Source organism: Lepidothrix coronata, unplaced genomic scaffold, assembly GCF_001604755.1.
Source record: "Lepidothrix coronata isolate B3197 unplaced genomic scaffold, Lepidothrix_coronata-1.0 Scaffold131, whole genome shotgun sequence".
Lineage (NCBI taxonomy): Eukaryota > Metazoa > Chordata > Aves > Passeriformes > Pipridae > Lepidothrix > Lepidothrix coronata.
This window is the reverse complement of record NW_016690311.1, coordinates 2348900-2367052: the sequence shown is the minus strand read 5'-3', so window position 1 is coordinate 2367052 and position 18153 is coordinate 2348900. Positions and strand designations below refer to the sequence as shown.

Sequence of the window (18153 nt, the reverse complement as noted above, 5' to 3'; positions counted from 1 at the left end):
ATTGTACTCACCAGTCAGGTGCTAGAACACCAGCATCATGGAAAAACCCACAGTGGGAGCATAGGATTTCACCAGAGGTAAATGATGACTTGGCTGCTGGGCCTTTCCTTTCACTTTTTACCCGTAGTTTGGTCAATGGGAATGAAGTGTGTCAGATGTACCTAGTCCAGAACTGGCAGCAGGACACTGGTGCACAGCAGGACACTGCTGAGGAGGAAAACCTGCTGTTTTGCAAATTGGCCTGTCCCATGGCAGGAAGCAGAACCCTGGAATGCTGAAGAAGCCACTGCCAGGTGCGATAGCTCCTGAAACCTTCCACGTGGTTGCATCATTGGGAGAGTCTCTAAGTATTGCTGTGTCTGTCCATCTTGAGGTGACAGCACAATTGCCAGAGAGAACGTGCCTTCACCAGTTGTGGCAGGAACTCTTCTGTGTAGAATCAAAAGGAACTATTTATTTTCTCAGCCAGGTTTAGGATTGCTTTTGAACACTTTTTTTTTTTTTTTTTTACAGCCAAATTCTTTAATCGCAGGTGAGGACATAATTTTGACCAGATGCCAGTTCTTCATAACTAACACTACAACTTCTTTAGGAAGGAAAGTATGTTGTCCCATACCTTCAAACTCATTAATCTTTGCTGAACTTTTTCAGAGCTTGCCCTCTGCCCACTCACACAGCAGCTAAAAGATAGACAGCACTTTTGCCAAGTAAATGACACTCTCAGGGCTTTAGAGTATGTGTCTGTTTTGACTTAGGTTTTGGCTTTGCAGTGAGTTTCATGCAAGCTCTAGACACATTTTTAAGCAAACTCATTAACAGGCAGTACTAGAAGAGGAATTTGGAGGTTTGGAACTCAGTGAGGTTTTTTTTTCTTGTTGTCTGTACAGTGAAGGATTTCAGTGCTTGTTCAAAGCTGTATAACTCCACTCTTTGAAAAGTTGAGCAGCCCAAACCATCATATTCTTTGAAGTGACATGTGGTCCCAGGTCTCTAAAGTATTTCCAAAAATCCAGTGCCTGCTGCTATCCTGAGAGGTCCCTCATTTGCAATCCAAGCTGGCCTTCCACAGCAGCAACACCGTGGCTTTACTGCTGCATAGAAGGTGGTTGCACGGTGTGAGAGATGACTGCAGTGGCTTGTAGCTTCCCATGGCCTGCCCTTGATGTCACATCTCCAAAGCCTCATCTGCACCTTGCTGGGAGAGAAAAGCAGCTTTCTTCCTACCAGCTTCCAAACTGCGACAGGAGTAGCGCTTAAAAAAAATCTCCCAAACCAGAGGTAATACAGGCAAAGGGGAAGAGATAGCTGGAAAACTAGGAAAAAACCACCAACCCTCCAACACGAGCATCTTGTAAGTGGAGAGGATTTCAAGCAGACTGTGTGCTCCTGGACAAAGGGGAGCAGGAGGGAAGGTGGCTGGTTTACAGCAGATCCCTCCTTCTTGTGCATGAAAGGAAGTTTTCAATTGCCTGGTGGTGAAATGCTCTTGGATCTGGGCTGGGGTGGAGGCGCCCACACCCAGACGCCTGGGGCTCGCTGGGCACCAGTGCAGAATGATAAGACACATCCTGAGTACAGAAGTCTGGACCCTGCCAAGAGTGCGTGTGAACTTCAAAATGCGTGTGTTTGACGTCTCTCTCCACCTCTGAGGGCGCAGGGAAGGAGGGACTGCTTTTTCCTGTAGGCCTCGGAGAGAATCCAAATGGGAGTGAGAATTAAACACAGCCATCTGAGTGTTTCCTGTACCTGTGGGGACTGAGGGGACGGTGCTCCCAGACCCTCACCCAGCCATACAGGAGGAGTAGCTCATCCCTGCTGTAGCTGACTCTGTGTGCGTGTGTGTTGGCTTGTTGCTCTCAGTCACATCCAGGGGAGCCTCTCTCTGTAACCTACACAGAAGACTTTCCCATGGCTGGGTACCAATTGTCTCTTGCTCTGATAAGTCATCTAGGCTTCCCCACAGGTATCTTGTAGGATATTTACAGGCTGCAGTCTTATTTCCTAATCCAGCTGTTAAGTATCCACCCAGTACATCACCTCCTACAAGCTGGTTGTGGGAGGCAGGCACTGGTTGGCACAGAGGAGTTTGGAAAATACCAGATGGATTGACAAGGGCTGTTGTGTTTTGTTTTTTTTTTCTCAGAATACTCTCCTACAACAACCTGACCAGGCTGGATGAGGGAAGCTTGGCAGACCTTGGGGGACTGCACGTGCTGCGGCTGAGCCACAATTCCATCAACCACATAGCAGAAGGTGCTTTCAAGGGACTCAAAAACCTCCGTGTCCTGTAAGTTGCTCCCAGCTTTTGCCAGCTAACATCCATCTTCCCTCCACAGTTGTGTTCTGCTTTGCAGGTGCTTTGGGTGCCCATGTCCTCAGTGTCAAACTCCCCTACACACTGCTCTGTTGTCTTCTGTGTTTGCTGCGTTATTCAACTTCAGTGAACTTGTATTTTTTTGTTTAAGAGTGGTTAGGAGAATTGCAGTCAGACAGCTCAGTGTTGTAGAGTGTTTTCAGAGTAGAGAGCTCTGGAGTAAAATTATGGGAACATAGGACAGGATCTTGAATCTAGCCCAGATGACCAAAAATCCCTGAGGTCTCATTCATGCAGCTAATAGCAGAATTTCTTTTGCTATCATGTTGACTTTAACTGAAATTCTTAGAAAATGTTAGTTTCTGTTGGGTCTTTGTGCACTCAGTACAGCACTGAAAACTTGAATATCCACTTAAATGCGGTATCGAGCACATTTGTTACTTTTTTTTTAGTTGAATATTAAATATAAAATTAAGGGCTAAGATGGTGTTAACTAAAAAACAGTGGCAAAACAAAGAAATTCAGAGGTTGGGCTTGGGATCTTATTATGCCAGAAGTGTAACAACACATGAAGCTTCACCCAGTCTTTGATTTAATCTTACGAATAAGAAGCTGCTGCAGGTACCATGAAAGTAAGCAGAAGTCTTTCTTTTTAATGCAGAATTTGGTTCATTTGAGTCATGAGTTGCTCTGTGCTCTGATTTTCATGGTAAACTCTGAAAAACAAACAAGTTGCCATACTATCAAAGGAAAAGTTTTGTGTGCCCTCATATTGAATTGCAGAGTGATCCATCCAGCAATGGCTGTGGCCATTTAACACAAACTTTTATTTTAAAGTAACTGATACAACATAATACCTGGAAATGTGACACTGGAAATGACCTTGCTAATCCAAATAGCATTTTCTAAGATTGTAGGACTAGCAGAGAACATTAGACAGATCAGTGTGAACCTCCTCTGGGATCCCAGCTCTAGCATAGTCCCACTGTGCACTGTTAACCCAAGAGCTGTGTTAGATTGAAGTACATCTGGGCTTGTCTTATGAACATCAGAAGATGGGGAATCCTGCTCTAATTGTCCATTCCTGAAGCTGTGTTGTCTCTGTCTCCTTGTTGGTGTATCTGCAGGGCTGCTGGCTGCTCTCCTCTCTCTGGGAGCTGCAGGCTCAGCACCTTCGTCTGGCACATCACAAAGTTCTCACAGTCCACATTACAGCACCAGCCACACTCCCAGGCTGGTTGGGTTCACAACACTGATTTAATTCTTCCTTCAAAAGAAAAAAACACACTTTGATACTTTTATTCCTCTTCAGAAGCCCATTGTGGCCCAAGTCATTAAAAGGAAATGGGAACAGAGAGATCTTCCGTCTTTACAGTACTTTTTTGCATCTTACTCTTTCCTTTATTGAAAGTTCATAGTGAAGGGAGTGACTGGAAAGTGAGTTTGGGTTTTGTTTGCTTTTTTTAAACTTAAGCCAAAGCCTTTCAGCCACTGGGCATTCAGAAAGGGACCTCTCTGAGGCAGCTGTCAAGACCGGAACTAAAGGTTTCCAAAGAAAAATGGAGGGGAAGGGGAGCTGGTAGTTCTCTTTGCTCTGCAGTGAATGTGGAGTCTCTTTTATGTCCCGGGCAGAGGGGGGAGGCGGAGAGGGAGTGTGTGAGCGAGCTCTAATTTAATAAAGAGAAAGGCCTATTGGGTCCTGCACCTGGTGAAAAAGAGCCGAGCATGCTTTAATTATGGGCTATTGTTGGGGAGCCTTTGGTGGGTGTGAAACTGCTGAAATGTGGAGCTATTCAAATAGAGGTCAGGCCCGGAGACCTCGGAGCACAATGATTAACAAGGCTGCAAGCATTCAAGCTCAGCCAGCCAGAAAGAATAGGAAATTGGCAACAGGGGCTGGGAGAGGAGTTGGAATACAAAGAGAGCTGGGCCAAAATACCCCACTCTTTTTTTTCTCCCTCTCTCTATTTTCACTCATTTGTTAAAAAGGTTTTTATTCCTTCTTTCTAACACTAAACCTTTGAGTTGCCTTTGGATGAACAAGCAATACCATTTTCTTTCCCTTTTTCAAGAAAACACAATGTGTGGCAGTCAATTAATAAAAGTGTGTGTCAGGGCTCCTACAGACTGTTCCCACTTGTCTGTCTCTGCCATGGGAAAGGGTTTGCAGCTCCAAAGACCAGTAGCCTGTGGTGAAACTGAAGAGGAGAAATGTCTGAGAAGGGATTTTCCCTTACAAAACAAACAGAACAGTGGACACTGGCTTGGCAACCATAGGGAAGATGTAGAAACTCATCTCCAGGAGGATGTATTTGCTCCTGTCCCACTTGAATAGTGCTGGAAATGCCATCACATCAAAGCATCTCTCCTGGATTTGTCCCTCGTGCCACCACAGCATTATGTGCGCTCACACCCCATGGGGATGTTGAGATTTTATCCACCCACAGATCACTTGGACATCCACAGTCCTGCTGGCTAAGGCCAGGGTTCCCTAGGGACAGGAGATTCAGGGCTCAGGCTGAAGGCAGCTGAGAAGCAGGAACTGTGGCTTTTGGCCATCTCCCTTAACGTCTTTAGTTTTTACACCAAAGCCGAGAAGGAGCAAAGACTGCAGGCAGCTGAGGCACTGGGAGCAAAAACCTCAGCTCCATCTCAGCTGAGGAGAACCATACCCTTACTAAAACTGTTCTTTTCATTTTTAAATTTCTTTTCCCTTCTTGTGAGTTACTGTGTATTGGTGCTACAGAGCCCAGAAGCTGCACTGTGTGAAGCGTTGCAAAATGCAGGGAGGATTGTTTTTTCTTTTTTGGTCTTAATATTTTTTTATCTGGAAATGTTCTGATAATAATCTTCTAAAAGTGCAAAAGGAGTACCTGAGAGTTCGGGGGTTATCTGGATGGTGAAGTTTGCTTTGGTGTTGGGTTTTGCCAGGTTTTAAATCAGAGTGATGTAACAAAACCAACAAAGCCTATTTGGTTTTTCTTTCCTTTTACTTAACGTTAGAAATGATGAATTTCTGTCTGTGTTGCTGGGTATTCACTGCTAGCTGGAATTAAAGCTAGGAGGGAAGGATTTTTAAACAGACTGTTTAAACAGCTTTTGTGGATCTCTGTGTTTGTTCTCTGTGCTTGTTTTTCTTCAGAGCTCTTTGACTCTTGTAATTGATGGTCAATTTGAAAGCCAAAAGAAGCTAACTCTGAAAAAGGAATTCTTACTTGTTTCGTGTTTTGGTTTTTTTAAAATGTGGTTATGCAGAGAGTTAGACTGGTATAGATGCTGGTGCTTTCCTTTGTTGAGTTTTCAAGTTTGTTGCCAGAAAAAATGCAACTTTGTAGCAAATACACCAAATCATCTTGCTAAGATGCAGCTATAGACAAATACATGTATGCACTGGGATAGCCAAAGTGTAGCATTTCAGGACAGCTGTTTATTTCAGTTTAGTTTTGACACTTTATTTTCATTTTCCTCCTTCTCTTTGGATGCACAAAACTAGGAAAGGACTGAAGCTGCTTGTTAAAGAGTATCTGTCTGCTCCTGTTGCTGTCTCAGAGGGTTTCAGCTAGGAATAAGCCAGGAGTATTTTTGGAATGAACCATCCCAGAATGGGTCAGTGCAGGAGAAGAGATTAGTAATGCTTTGCTGCAGGACTCTGCATTTTCTGATAACCACCAGGAGAAAATGGGAAGCTCTCGTGTGGCATTCTCCAGCTTTCTTCCATTTGTTTGTGACAATGAGACTGGGACTAAGATGCTGATTCCAGGCTTTCTCTTGTCCTCTCCCCAGGGAACTGGACCACAACGATATCTCAGGCACAATAGAAGATACCAATGGAGCCTTCACAGGCCTGGAAAACCTGAACAAGCTGTGAGTATCCCTGGGTTTGAATTCTGCAAATTCAAACGGGGTGAGTCTGTCCCCTCTGATGCAGCCTTTCCTCCCTTTGGAACAAGATAATCAACAGAAAATCTGAGATGTGATAGTTTTGCAGGCTCACTGCAAGAGTGCAAATGACATTTCTAAGGAGGTACGAGGCAATTATTTCCTTTTGAAGTGGTGAACAGACGGTGCCACATACTGTAGTTCAGAGGCATAGGAGAGAGAAGTTTAAGTTGTTTCATTTGTAAAATTCAGCACAACTGTTCCTCACTTCTAAAAGCAAACAAACAACAAAAAGGACCCCTTGCAATCTTCAGCCAAGCACTGATTGATGCAGCAAATAACAATAAACAGAAGAGAAAAATCACCCCACTTCCTGTTACAACAGAGGATTGAAACAGGATTCGTTTCTGTGGGATACTCTGTCTGAGAGTGATCTTTTGGGCTTGCTTCCATGTGCAGCGACAATAAAAGGCACCATGGGGCACAGGCTCTTGAAGAGATAAAAAGAAACCCAAGGCAAGCATGCGCCTTGCAAATGTTTATGGCTTGCTCGGCCTTCGCAGGGATTTTCACATTGCTCAGTGCAAGTTCCTATTCCATTTGAAATGGGCCATATAAATCAGCCCTGTCAGAGCAGCCTCTGATGGCTTGTGACAAATCAAGAGTCTCTAATCATTACCTCTTGCCTTTGTTGAAGTTCTCAGCACCCCCCCATCCCGCTGTCTCTGATGCTGGGATGGCACAGCCAGAGGTGCAGTAAAAGTACCTCGATGGATAGCAGATGGCTGGAATGAATCCTGGCAGGCGGGATATTGTCATGCTCTCATTAGAGGCTCCTCAGGGAGTGGGACGAGCCATGGCAGGATTTGTGGGGATGTAATGCTTAGAGAAGGAGAATTTGAAATCACAGACAGAGGTGGCATTTGATCGGTGCTGAGGGGAGTCACTGGGTCCAGGGAGAGGGGAAACCAAGTTGTAGCTGCAAGTAAAGTGAGGCAGAAGGCAGAGGAGGATTTAAGGATGGGGGGAGCCAGGCAGGGCAGTAGAAGTAGTGTGTGGGATAGAGAGGCCAGCAGGAATTTCTGTGGACGTGGAGTCGGGAAATCTTCCCACAAGTTGCTACAAAAAAGACAGAGGAGCAGATGTGGTGGGTGGAAGAGTCCTTGGCTGCTTGAGTGAATTTTTTGGTTTGACTGAGGAAACCAGTGAAACCATGTGAGCAGTTAGAAGGGTAATGGGGGCAGAGACTTTGTCTACTGGAATTTTCAGGTTGCAGGGATTGTGAGTCTATAGTGCTGCTTTGACAAGGGAGGAGAAGGTGGAGGAAAGGAGTGGGGAGAGAGAGAGAGAGAGAGAGAGATTGAGCTGTCCTGGTGGGACATCCACTGTAGGGCATCTCTCCAACATGGCATGGGAGCAAAAGTAGTGGTCCCATGTGATTGGGATATGTTAGAATTGCTGGATGTAGCAGATAACAGGAGAGGGGTGAAAAAGCCAGAGGAGACAGCATTGACGGAAAGAGTTCAGCAAAAGGATTCACTCAGCAACCAGGAACAGTGAGCCCTGATGAGCTGTGGAGGTCAGGCAGAGGCCAGGAGGTACAGCAGGGAGCGGGAGGAGAAAGGAAGGGAGCAGGGGCAGCCTGTGGGGTTGTGTGTTGGGAGCTCTGGGCAGAGGAGCTATCACTCCCCTGTGAAGTAGCCGTGGCCTGATCGGATGTTTATCATCTGGCACAAGGAGCCCCTTCAAAAGATGGCTGGTTTGGGCTGCCGGTAGCAAAGGATGCAGTGGGGGCTTGTGCAAAACTAAGGAAGTTGGGTTTGCGTCTTTCTTTGCATTGCTGACCTGTGTCTTTCATTGCACACGGACCTGGACCAGCTCTGAGTGTGGCTGAACACAGGGAAGGAGACGTGCAGGGAAGTTTGGGGGGGGACTGCAGTACATTTCATAGCTTGCAAGAGCGCTTGTGTTGAGTTGGTTTTGGGCAGGCAGGAATGGTTTGAGTACCTAACAGAACAAACCTACTGTGGGACAGACAGCTTGCTGGGATCACTCATTGTCATCCAGAGTGTAAGGCTAGAAAACCCCTCAGAATATGAGATTATTTTATTTCTTGAGGCATTTCAAGGATACTTGGGAGTGGCCACTTTTAAAAGGATCTCCTCAGAACTGTTTTAGCTCATCAGCACATAAATCTCGAACTGGTGATTTCTAAGGCTGAAGTGAGTATCAGGATTTTTTCCCAAATAAAAGATCAGCCTTTACAGCAAACATTTCACTGTGTGATTTAGGGCCTGTGTTTAAACCTCAGCCGGCTTTGAATGCATTAGCATACAAAAAATAAATGGGCACTTCAGAGGAGACCTTCCAATGAATTAATAATCACCTCAGCTCTGTGGAGATTGCCTTAAAAGCCATTCCCCTTTGATCTGGCACAGATTAGCCTCTGAAAGGATTTAGCACAGAGAGGGTTGTTCGCTGACATGAAGGTGTTAAACAGAGATGGGGAGGCCAGTCACTTTAGCCTTCTCTGAATTATATATGAAGCTCTCCAGGATGGAGAGCACAGGCCTAAATTAAAATGTTGTTTCAAGAACGGGAGTTGAGAAGCACCGAAGCATAAAAAGCGTCGATGGAATCACTGGGGAACAAACGAGGTTCCTAATTACTCAAGCTGCTAAATGTAACCGGTTTTTTGATGGCTCACTCAGTGACTGAGATCTTCCTGCAGGTGTACAACTGGCAGGAGGAGAAAATACTGCTTTCTAATGAATTGCGTGCCTGGCATGTAATTACACTTGAGCAATCACGGGGAGAGCTGTGCCCGGCTCTGCCGGTGGAGGAGCGCTCAGGGATGGCTGTGAGCTGGCTAATTGTGAGCTGCATCCAGCTGCCTTCACATTCCAGCCTGCCACAGCCCTTTGAAGGGGGCTGCTGGGTTCAAACCGTTTCAGATTTGGAGAAGTGCACAGCTGAAGTTCGCAAGGTGTGACTGAGTTTCAGGAGTTCCCCGAGGCCTGGCTTTGTTACGTGTGTTATGTGTTTCTCATGTGCAGCCATAAATTTGTATGCACCTACACAAGTACACAATACATTGTGTATTCCCATCCCCAGATCTCTGCCCAGATAGGTAAACAGATATCATCAGTAGCTCCAATTTTCAAAATCCAAAATCTACTATAAACAATCAGTAGAAATCTCCAATTATCAAACCCAAGCTCAACTTAATTTTTTCAACAACAGATGCCCATCTAATTTTCATAGAATCATTAAGGCTGGAAAGGTGATCAAGTCCAACTGTCAGCCCAGCACCACCACCATGTTCGCCATTAAACCGTGTCCTCAAGTGCAATGTCCACATGTTTGTAGAACACTTCAGGGATGATGACTCTGCCACTTCCCTGGACAGTCTGTTCCAATGCTTTACAACCTTTTCTGTGAATAATTTTTTCCTGATATCTAATCTAAACATTCCCTGGCACAACATGAGGCCAATTCCTCTTATCCTTATTATCCTTATCATGTCCTCGTAACGCCCTTATTTAGGAATAGGGCTCCAAAAATCAGTGGATGGAAAAACAGATGCAGCCATATGACCAGCGTTTGCATATAGTAAATTATTTACTATATTAATCCTTCTAATGGATTTTTCAAAGTCTTCATTAATGCAGCATCCCTTTTACCAAGGATGGTGCACATGATTGCACACATCTTTTGGTGCTGGGGGTATTTCGTCCAGAGCTAACAGCCACGTGCACTTGGATGCAATGGAGAGGACCTCTGATAACCTTGGGTTTGGTGCTCTAACAAGGAGCTCAGTAAAGCTTACTGTAGATATTTAGAATTATTCCATCAATAAAGTAGGTTGCAGATAGGTCACACCCTATATTGAAGGAAAACTCTTGAAGGAAAAGTCAAAATCTCAGGCAGCACTAGATGTGCCAGTTTTTTCCTGAGGTGAGGACTTGTATTGAACACCATGTGATGCAGATGGTGATAAAAGATGCACCTGGAGGATAAACCTTAGAGTGGGCTTGGGGAAGGAAAGCAGTTCCTAATTAATGACAGTGATTGATGTTTTATTAAAACAGGTGAGGAGACTGTCCATTTGGCACAAACCCTGCCCCTGACCTATCGCCACTGGTCAATATTTATAGAGAACTGTTACTTTGGAGGTGGCAGCTGGGCTGGGATCTCTCCAGCTGGCTGTTGCCCACCGATAGTCCCTCTCGTGCTGCTGCTGATTCAGAGGAATGCTCTCTGGTCACAGAGGCAAGCAAGCACGTTCCTCGGCTCTGGACATTACCTTTTCTACTTTTTGCCCCTTGAAATTACCACTTGGCTATGATTTGTTGCATTATATTATTTTGCAGTTGCATTTGTAATGAGCCAAGGAAGGAAGCAGCAGTCCCTGCAGTCAGCTGCTGTGTAAATGTGCAGTCAAGGGCCAGCCCTCAGTCTTGTGTGCAAAAGGTCCTTCAGGCCAAGCAGTGAATAAATCACCACTCTTTTCCTGTCTGGGAAGAAGTTCGAAATGAAAAGTGTTTCAGGGAGAGACCAATATCTTGTTAAACTGTCATTGCACTTAATCCTGTCCTCAGTCAGCCTGCAAAGAATAGAGGGGACCTTCTGTTACTCAGCAAGCTGGTTTCCAAGCGCGGGAGCAAACCTGCCTTTTTACGTGATATGGCACATTCCCTTCTGCGCTGTCATCACTATTAAATTCAAATACAGATAAAAGGATTTAATTTCAGGGGCAGGAAAGCGACTGTGCTCCAGCCCTCTTAATCTCTGTGCAGTTCAGATTTCGCGGGACTTGCACTGAGCGCCTGTATCAGATAAAGCCACACTAATTGTGTTCCTTCTTTTTGTGCCTCCCTTCTCCCCGTTTTCTTTCTGTTTATCTGGCACTGGATGTTTGGAAACTACAGAACTCTGTTTGGAAACAAGATCAAGTCGGTGGCCAAGAAAGCGTTCTCAGGATTGGAGGCCCTGGAGCACCTGTGAGTAACCCACCATGCCTCAGAGCTTGGGAAGGGGGGTCTGCCAAAAGTAGCTGCTTGAGAGATCTGCTAGCAATTTAATAGTGTCTTTGTAAACTGAGAAGCCAGTCCATTTGTGGGGGCCACCTGCTTCCTTCTCATTATAAGTCCGCCTCAACTTTGGCCTTTTTTTGTGCCAGGAACAAAGTTATAGAACATATGGCAAATCTGCATGCTCTTTAATTTTTTGATTTGTTCTTGGATAAGTATCGCCTTGACTTGCACATTGCTGCTTTGCAGGCTGTTACCAATGAAAATACACTGTTTCAGATGTAGTCCTCTCTCCTCCTCCCTTGCCCCAACTTCCTTTTAAATCCAGGCCCTGGCAGTGGTGCATGTTGCAGATGACTGCTGACAATCCGGGCACTGAACACCTCCATTCAGCACAACCGCCTTAGAACCACTTGCAACAAGCACATTTTGGCTACCTCTGTGATTTTTTTCTGTATCCCAAGGCTGATGACTCCAGCAGAGATTCATGAATAACCTCCTTTCTGGATTAAGACAGTTAAAGTATATGTGGCTGTGCTCTACGTGTTTTATTGGCTGTTGAGTGTATGAAATGCTATGGCCATCAAGAGCACACTGAAGGGTTGGAGCTGCCTGACTGGGGCTACATTCCCAAATAAAGGTGCCCTTAATGATCTACTGAGATTTTCCTCTTCAAGCAGTGATTGCCCTGCATGTCACTTAGTAAACTTCAGCCCTAAATCTGACACTGTACTTTTTCAGAGAGCAAATGAATCTTTTATTTAGCAATAGTTATGAGTGAAGCTTTTAAGAATCCCTTCTTTTGGAAACATTGTGATTTTTTTTCAAAGTCAACAGTATTCTCTCCAAGTCCCTTTCAAATAACTCCTCAGATGTTGCTCAGTGCAAGTATTTGCTTTCCTTATGGTTGCTGAAGGTCCAACTTGGTATGACATTCCTGACTATCTTTGGTTATCAAGGGGGCTGAGGAATTTCTGAGCTTTGGATGATGGAGGTAGCTGAGACTGAGAAAGCATAGTGAGAAGATGGGGTAGGGAATGGCTTAGTGATTTATTCCTGTAATCTTTATTGACTGACTGTTGTTCAGGAATACTTAATCAAAATCAAGGTGTTCTGAGGAACATTTCCATGAGCTGCAAGTGCATTTGGCCTTAAGAAGCAGCTACCAAATCAACTGCTACTGTCCCAGTCATAGCATCCCTTTTGTTCACGTTGCCTGTGGTTGTGCCTGCAGGAACCTGGGGGACAATGCCATCCGCTCCATCCAAGCCGACGCCTTTGCCAAGATGAAGAGCCTGCGTCAGCTGTAAGTGATTGCCCTGCACACCCCACTTAGGGGGCAGGGACCCTCCTTGCCCTGGATGTGAGCAGTAGCATGGGTGTTGTCTGCATTTCCACTCATTTATTTCCCCCTCCCCGCTATCCTCCTCTGAGGGGTATTTTAACACATGAGTAGCTGTCACGGGAATATCTTGCATTTAATAGTGAGTGAAATTAGATCATTGGGACAGGTTCTTCCAGCAGCTTTGCATCTGTGCAATTATTTCTGTCTGCTCAGGAAGTCCAGCCCTGGTCCTGTTAGCCGGCTATCCTCCTCATGCTGCCACAGATTTAATTCCCAGTGGCTCATCTGCTCCCTTGCCATGCCTGTGTTTAGGGTTCACACACAGGACTGATATTTCAGTGATAAGCACCATTTGAACTGCATCCACTTGTCATCCAGCCTTCTGGTGTAAAAATACGGATGTGTTATCAGAGCTGCTGCTTGTGCTCCAGGCCGGGGCTCTGCACTGTTATCAGATACTGTTTCCAGTCTTGCCTGGTTTCCTTTTCTCCTCTTCTGCATAAATATTTAATCCATTGTCAGTGCATTGCTACACTCTGGAGTAGTGCAGTGTCTGTGGAACACAAAATCACTTACTTGGTATTTGGTCAGGTACAGGTTCTTCTTCCTGACATTGGAAATGAGAATCAGATGGTCACTGTTAGCAGTGACATTTAATACCAGTGACTGGGAATGAGTAAGATAAACGTTGCATGTCTGTTGTGTATTTAACCACCTTATCTTTTGCACTGGCTCTTGGAACAAAATTGAGGTGAAAGATTGATCTTATTAGGGAAGAATTAGTGAGATCCCAGATACTGTGAAGGAATGTTTATACCGTGGAGAAGTTCAGATAGAGGACATATACATGCAGAGTGCATTATGCTGAAGGGTCTCTGTGACCTGTCCCAACTAGCCAGTAGGATTTATCCCATAATGCCACAATTTGGCCCAGAATATTAAAAAAACACGTTAATCCTGAGGCTCCCGTTTTCTTTGCTCCTTTTTTCACAGCTCTTTTCCTAACAGAAGGTGCTAACTTACTGTTTGGATCATAGAATCATAGAATCCTGCAGTGGTTTGGTTTGAAAGGGACCTTAAAAATCATCTAGTTCCAAGCCCCTGCCATGGGTGGTGGGGTTTGGAACTCAGGATTTCTCAGCATCTCAGGATGCTGAGAAATGTTTTCGTGTTTTGCTTTCCAAACTAGTGACTGTTCCTCTTGGGTTTACACAAATACCTTTGGTCACTCCTCTTCCACTGCTTCTGTTAATCAGTAAACACAACTCCAGCTACACCTCTTATCCCTGGTGATGCCAGTGTGTGAATATGTGGATATGTGAATATGGAAGGCAGGGCCTCTCCACTTACTGCCCTAGGGTTGGCCACAGAGGGAACTCAAGGCCTTACAGTGGGAGTTGGGCATCCTCTCACTGTTCAGCAGTTAAGTCCTGAATTTGTTCCCACCAAAGATGCTCAAACCACAGAGGCAGAGGAGGAATGTGTGTGGTAATGAGAGATGAGAGAGGGCAGGACAGGCTGTACTGTTGCCTTTTGCCTCTGTTGCACCGCTCTGTTGTAGATGATCTGCCTCAGCTTGTATCCCTTAAGCCAGGGATGACTTTGCTTATCTGTTCCTGGGGATCACTCTGGAAGGTGGTTAATAAATACAGGGTGCTAGAGAGTGTCACTGCAGTACAGGAGTGGGTTGCTCTATGTGGAGATGAAATGCTGTTTAAATGTGTCATGTATTTAACATCTTTAGTGCCTCGAGGACATTCCTGCAGGCCTTTTTTCCCTTCCACCCATGCTGGGGGGGCGGGAGGAATGTGTCTGACATGAAAGGGCTGTGAGCCTTCCAGCCTTCTCTCCGTGTAGGACTCACAGCAGGCTGCTGTTGGTTTTGTTTCCCTGCAGCCACATTAACAGCGACAGCTTCCTCTGCGACTGCCAGCTGAAGTGGCTGCCCCAGTGGTTAGTGGAGAAGGAGCTGCAGTCCTTTGTGGTGGCCACCTGTGCCCATCCTGAGTCACTGAAAAGCAAGAGCATTTTTGCCATCCTGCCAGAAAGTTTTGTGTGTGGTAAGTCTCGCCTGCTTGTTTTGAGGTTGTATGAAGGGTAGGACTCACTTGGGAAACATTTTCTTTTGACTACCAGCATGTTATTACGAGAGGCTTTCTGTTTTGTTTTGTTATTCAGTGGGATCAAAGGAAGCCCAAGCCTGCATTTTAAAAATTTGTCATTGGCTACAATTTATTTCCCACCAAAACCACACAGTGCATTGCTTGAACCGAGTGTATTCCTTGCAGGGCTCCCTGAGTGTTAAATCAAAAGGGACTAATGCCTGTTCCACTTCCAGATGGGGCTGCACAGAGACTTGCTCAGTCTTCTCAGTTTGATACTATCAAGACTGCGGCTGTAATTTTTTCCTCTCTGCAGTGTTCTGACCTGCTTCTGTGGCTTTGTGTTCTTCACGTATCTTTCCTCCCTCTTGGAAATAGCAAAGAGTTAAAAAGCAGAGGAGAATCTCCATCACAGCTGATTTTTTGAACCAGTAAGGCCCACCCAAATACTGCAGTTGACTCTGCACCTGAGCTGTGGTTGCAACGCAGCTTTACTTAATATCCAGCACACACAAACATCTGCTACCTCTCTCATGAAGAAATTTAAATGATCAGAGGAGGCCAAATCGATGCTGCTCATGCACCCAGCTTTTATGGAAAAGAAAGGCCTGGTTTGGGAGCCAAACTTTGTGCATTGGAGCCAACCAGTGTGGATCCTGGGTGGAGCTGCAAATGGGTGTTTGAAGGAAAAATGAGCTTTTGCAAACACTGTTTAACTAAGCTGAATGCATGACTTGCATTGAACACTGAGTGGACACTTTGTTCCAGCTGTGGTCCTATGTCCCTCCTGATCCCCCAGTGGCAGGACTCTGCCTAGGTGGCCTCTGTCTGAGCAGGCTGGGAGGCTTGCTGTGCTCATCTGGAAGAAGAGATCCTGAAGGCTCCATCCCCACAGCAACATCACAAAGCAAAGACAGCTTTGCTTCCCAGTGCCTGCCAAGTCCTCCAGGCACTAGTATACTCCTGGTTCCAGAGGCCTGGCTGTTTAATTAAACCTTAGTCAAATATTAAATTACACCATTTGTAGAAATCTAATAAATGAATCTGCTTGGACCATTGCTAAAACCAACAGTCTTCAGGGCACAGAGAGAGTGTGTGAAGCTTTCCACCCCAGGCAGGTGACAGAGGCAAATACAGCTGCTTCTGCTCTGACAGCACAGGCTGTGTAGAGTCATAGAATCCTTCAGGTTGGAAAAGACCTGCAAGATCACTGAGTCCAGCCGTCAACCTACTAGTGCCAAGCCCACCTCTAAACCACATCCCTGAGTGCCACATCTACATGTCTTTTAAATACCTCCAGGGATGGTGACTCTACCATGTTCCTGGGTAGCCTGTTCTGGTGCTTGACAACCCTTTTGGTGAAGAAATTTTTCCTATTAGCTAATATAAGCCTCCCCTGGCACAACTTGAGGCAATTTCCTCTTATCCTGTTGCTTTTTACCTGGGGGAAGAGACCAATTCCTACCTCAGTACAACCTCTTGTGGGCATTTTTCCCTAGAGGTGGCATTTGCAGCCCTCTAAGTGCCCTCCTGCTCTCCTGTCCTGCTTCACACTAATGCAAACCTGGAGGTGAAGTTGTAAGTTCAGTCGTGCTCTTCCTGCATGAGTTGTACAAGGAAGGATGTTTTCTGTAGACCATAGTGTCCTTCTCAGGTTCAGCTACATTGGTGAAGGAGCTGGGCATTTTGTAGGTGTCTGACAGCCCACTGGTGACAGAAGGACCCAGGGGAACAACAGTCCCACCTAAACCAGCCCCTCAGTGGAGTTGTGCACTACAGAGCCAGCCTTGACGCTGCAGTGCATGTACAACAGTGGGTATAAAAGCAGATGTGCAATAATAACTTCCATTTATGCACTGTTCAGTTTCTCATTGCATCTCTTGGCTTGCTGAAGTCTTCCCTCATAGTCCAGCACTAACCACTCCTGCTGTTTTCCCACAGATGATTTCCCCAAGCCACAGATCATCATCCAGCCCGAGACCACAGTGGCAGTCCTTGGGAAGGACATCAGGTTCACCTGCCTGGCCGCCAGCAGCAGCAGCTCCCCCATGATGTTTGCCTGGAAGAAGGACAACGAGATGCTGCACAACGCCGAGATCGAGAACTTTGCCCACGTGCGGGCGAAGGACGGGGAGGTGATGGAGTGCACCACCATCCTGCACCTCCGGCACGTCACCTTCGCGCACGAGGGGCGGTACCAGTGCATCATCACCAACCACTTCGGCTCCACCTACTCCAACAAGGCCCGGCTCACTGTTAATGGTGAGTGGGAAGCTGCTTTCTCGTTCCTTTTCTCAGCCTGAGCTGGTACACGGTACAATTCCTTGGGACTCATTTCTGGTGGGTGGTTATTCCCGAGGGTCCATTCCTGATGGTGGGGAGCTCTTAATCTCCTCACAGCAGCTGCCTGTAGCTCAGTGGATGGTGAGAAGTGCCCTGTGAGGAGCACAGACCAGGTTTGGGATGGCTGCCACCCAGCCAAGCACTTCAGCACATTCTTAACAGCTTTAGCTGCATCTCTTTGGCTGTTCAAGTAGAGTCTTTGCCCAGTAAAATGGCCCAATGAAAATGAAAATAGCCAATGAAAATGAAAATACAAAAAGATACAAGGAAGAGGGATGTCATGATTGGAAGTTCTCTGTAGGAAAGATAATAGTTTTTTTTTTTCCAGGATAATCACCGAAGAAAATTAGTTTTGATCCCAGCTCTTTTGATCTGAGCGGGGCTGGTCATGGTCTCTGCAGACAGGTGTGTTCTCTAGGAACACAGGGTTAGTCCTCAGCAGTTCAGAGATATCCTGCAGAAGCACAGTGCCCGTGGGTAATTGTCACATTAATCCTCGCTCAAAAGGAAAACAGAACCACGCAGGATGTGGTGTTTTCCCCGTGGGATTGCTCATCCCTTTTCTTGTTTTCCTTTCTGTCAGTGTTGCCCTCGTTTATCAAAACTCCCCACGACATCACGAGCCGGACGGGGACGACGGCGCGGCTGGAGTGCGCGGCAGAGGGACACCCCACGCCGCAGATCGCCTGGCAGAAGGACGGCGGCACTGACTTCCCCGCGGCCCGGGAGCGCCGCATGCACGTCATGCCCGACGACGACGTCTTCTTCATCACGGACGTGAAGATCGAGGACATGGGTGTCTACAGCTGCACCGCACAGAACTCTGCGGGCTCCGTGCTCGCCAACGCCACCCTGACCGTCCTGGGTAAGCTGGGGCCCCTGGCGCCCAAGTGGCCTGGAAGTGGGAGTTGGGAGAGATGGCTGTTCAAGTGCTCTGCCAGTTGCAGATACAGAAAAGAGACAGAGTCCGTGCTCTGTCTTGTTTCATTCTTTTGCACTCTAGTTAACTAATGAAATTAATTAAGAGAAGGAGCAATAAAGTCACATTTCCTCTTGTGCCGAGGGAGCCCCTCCAACCAGCCTGTTTGCTGTTTGCAAAATCCTTCAAAAGGAAATCACCCTCCATCTCTCTTGTCC

At 46.2% G+C, this 18153-nt stretch overlaps 2 protein-coding genes across 2 annotated transcripts in view; one reads left to right on the top strand and one right to left on the bottom strand.

Moving 5' to 3' along the window:
- LRIG1 (leucine rich repeats and immunoglobulin like domains 1) overlaps window positions 1-18153 on the top strand; it is a 38064-nt gene that overhangs the window by 12292 nt on the left and 7619 nt on the right. Inside the window, exons 6-12 of the mRNA XM_017826881.1 lie at window positions 2144-2287; window positions 6098-6178; window positions 11125-11196; window positions 12461-12532; window positions 14468-14631; window positions 16615-16935; window positions 17600-17881. Coding sequence (XP_017682370.1) covers window positions 2144-2287; window positions 6098-6178; window positions 11125-11196; window positions 12461-12532; window positions 14468-14631; window positions 16615-16935; window positions 17600-17881 — 1136 coding nt within the window. The remainder of the gene's footprint in view (window positions 1-2143; window positions 2288-6097; window positions 6179-11124; window positions 11197-12460; window positions 12533-14467; window positions 14632-16614; window positions 16936-17599; window positions 17882-18153) is intronic.
- The window catches only part of SLC25A26 (solute carrier family 25 member 26), a 98199-nt gene continuing 96300 nt past the window's right edge, over window positions 16255-18153 (bottom strand). The window contains exon 11 of the transcript XR_001876735.1: window positions 16255-16266. The gene's annotated coding sequence lies outside the window, so the exon portion shown is untranslated. The remainder of the gene's footprint in view (window positions 16267-18153) is intronic.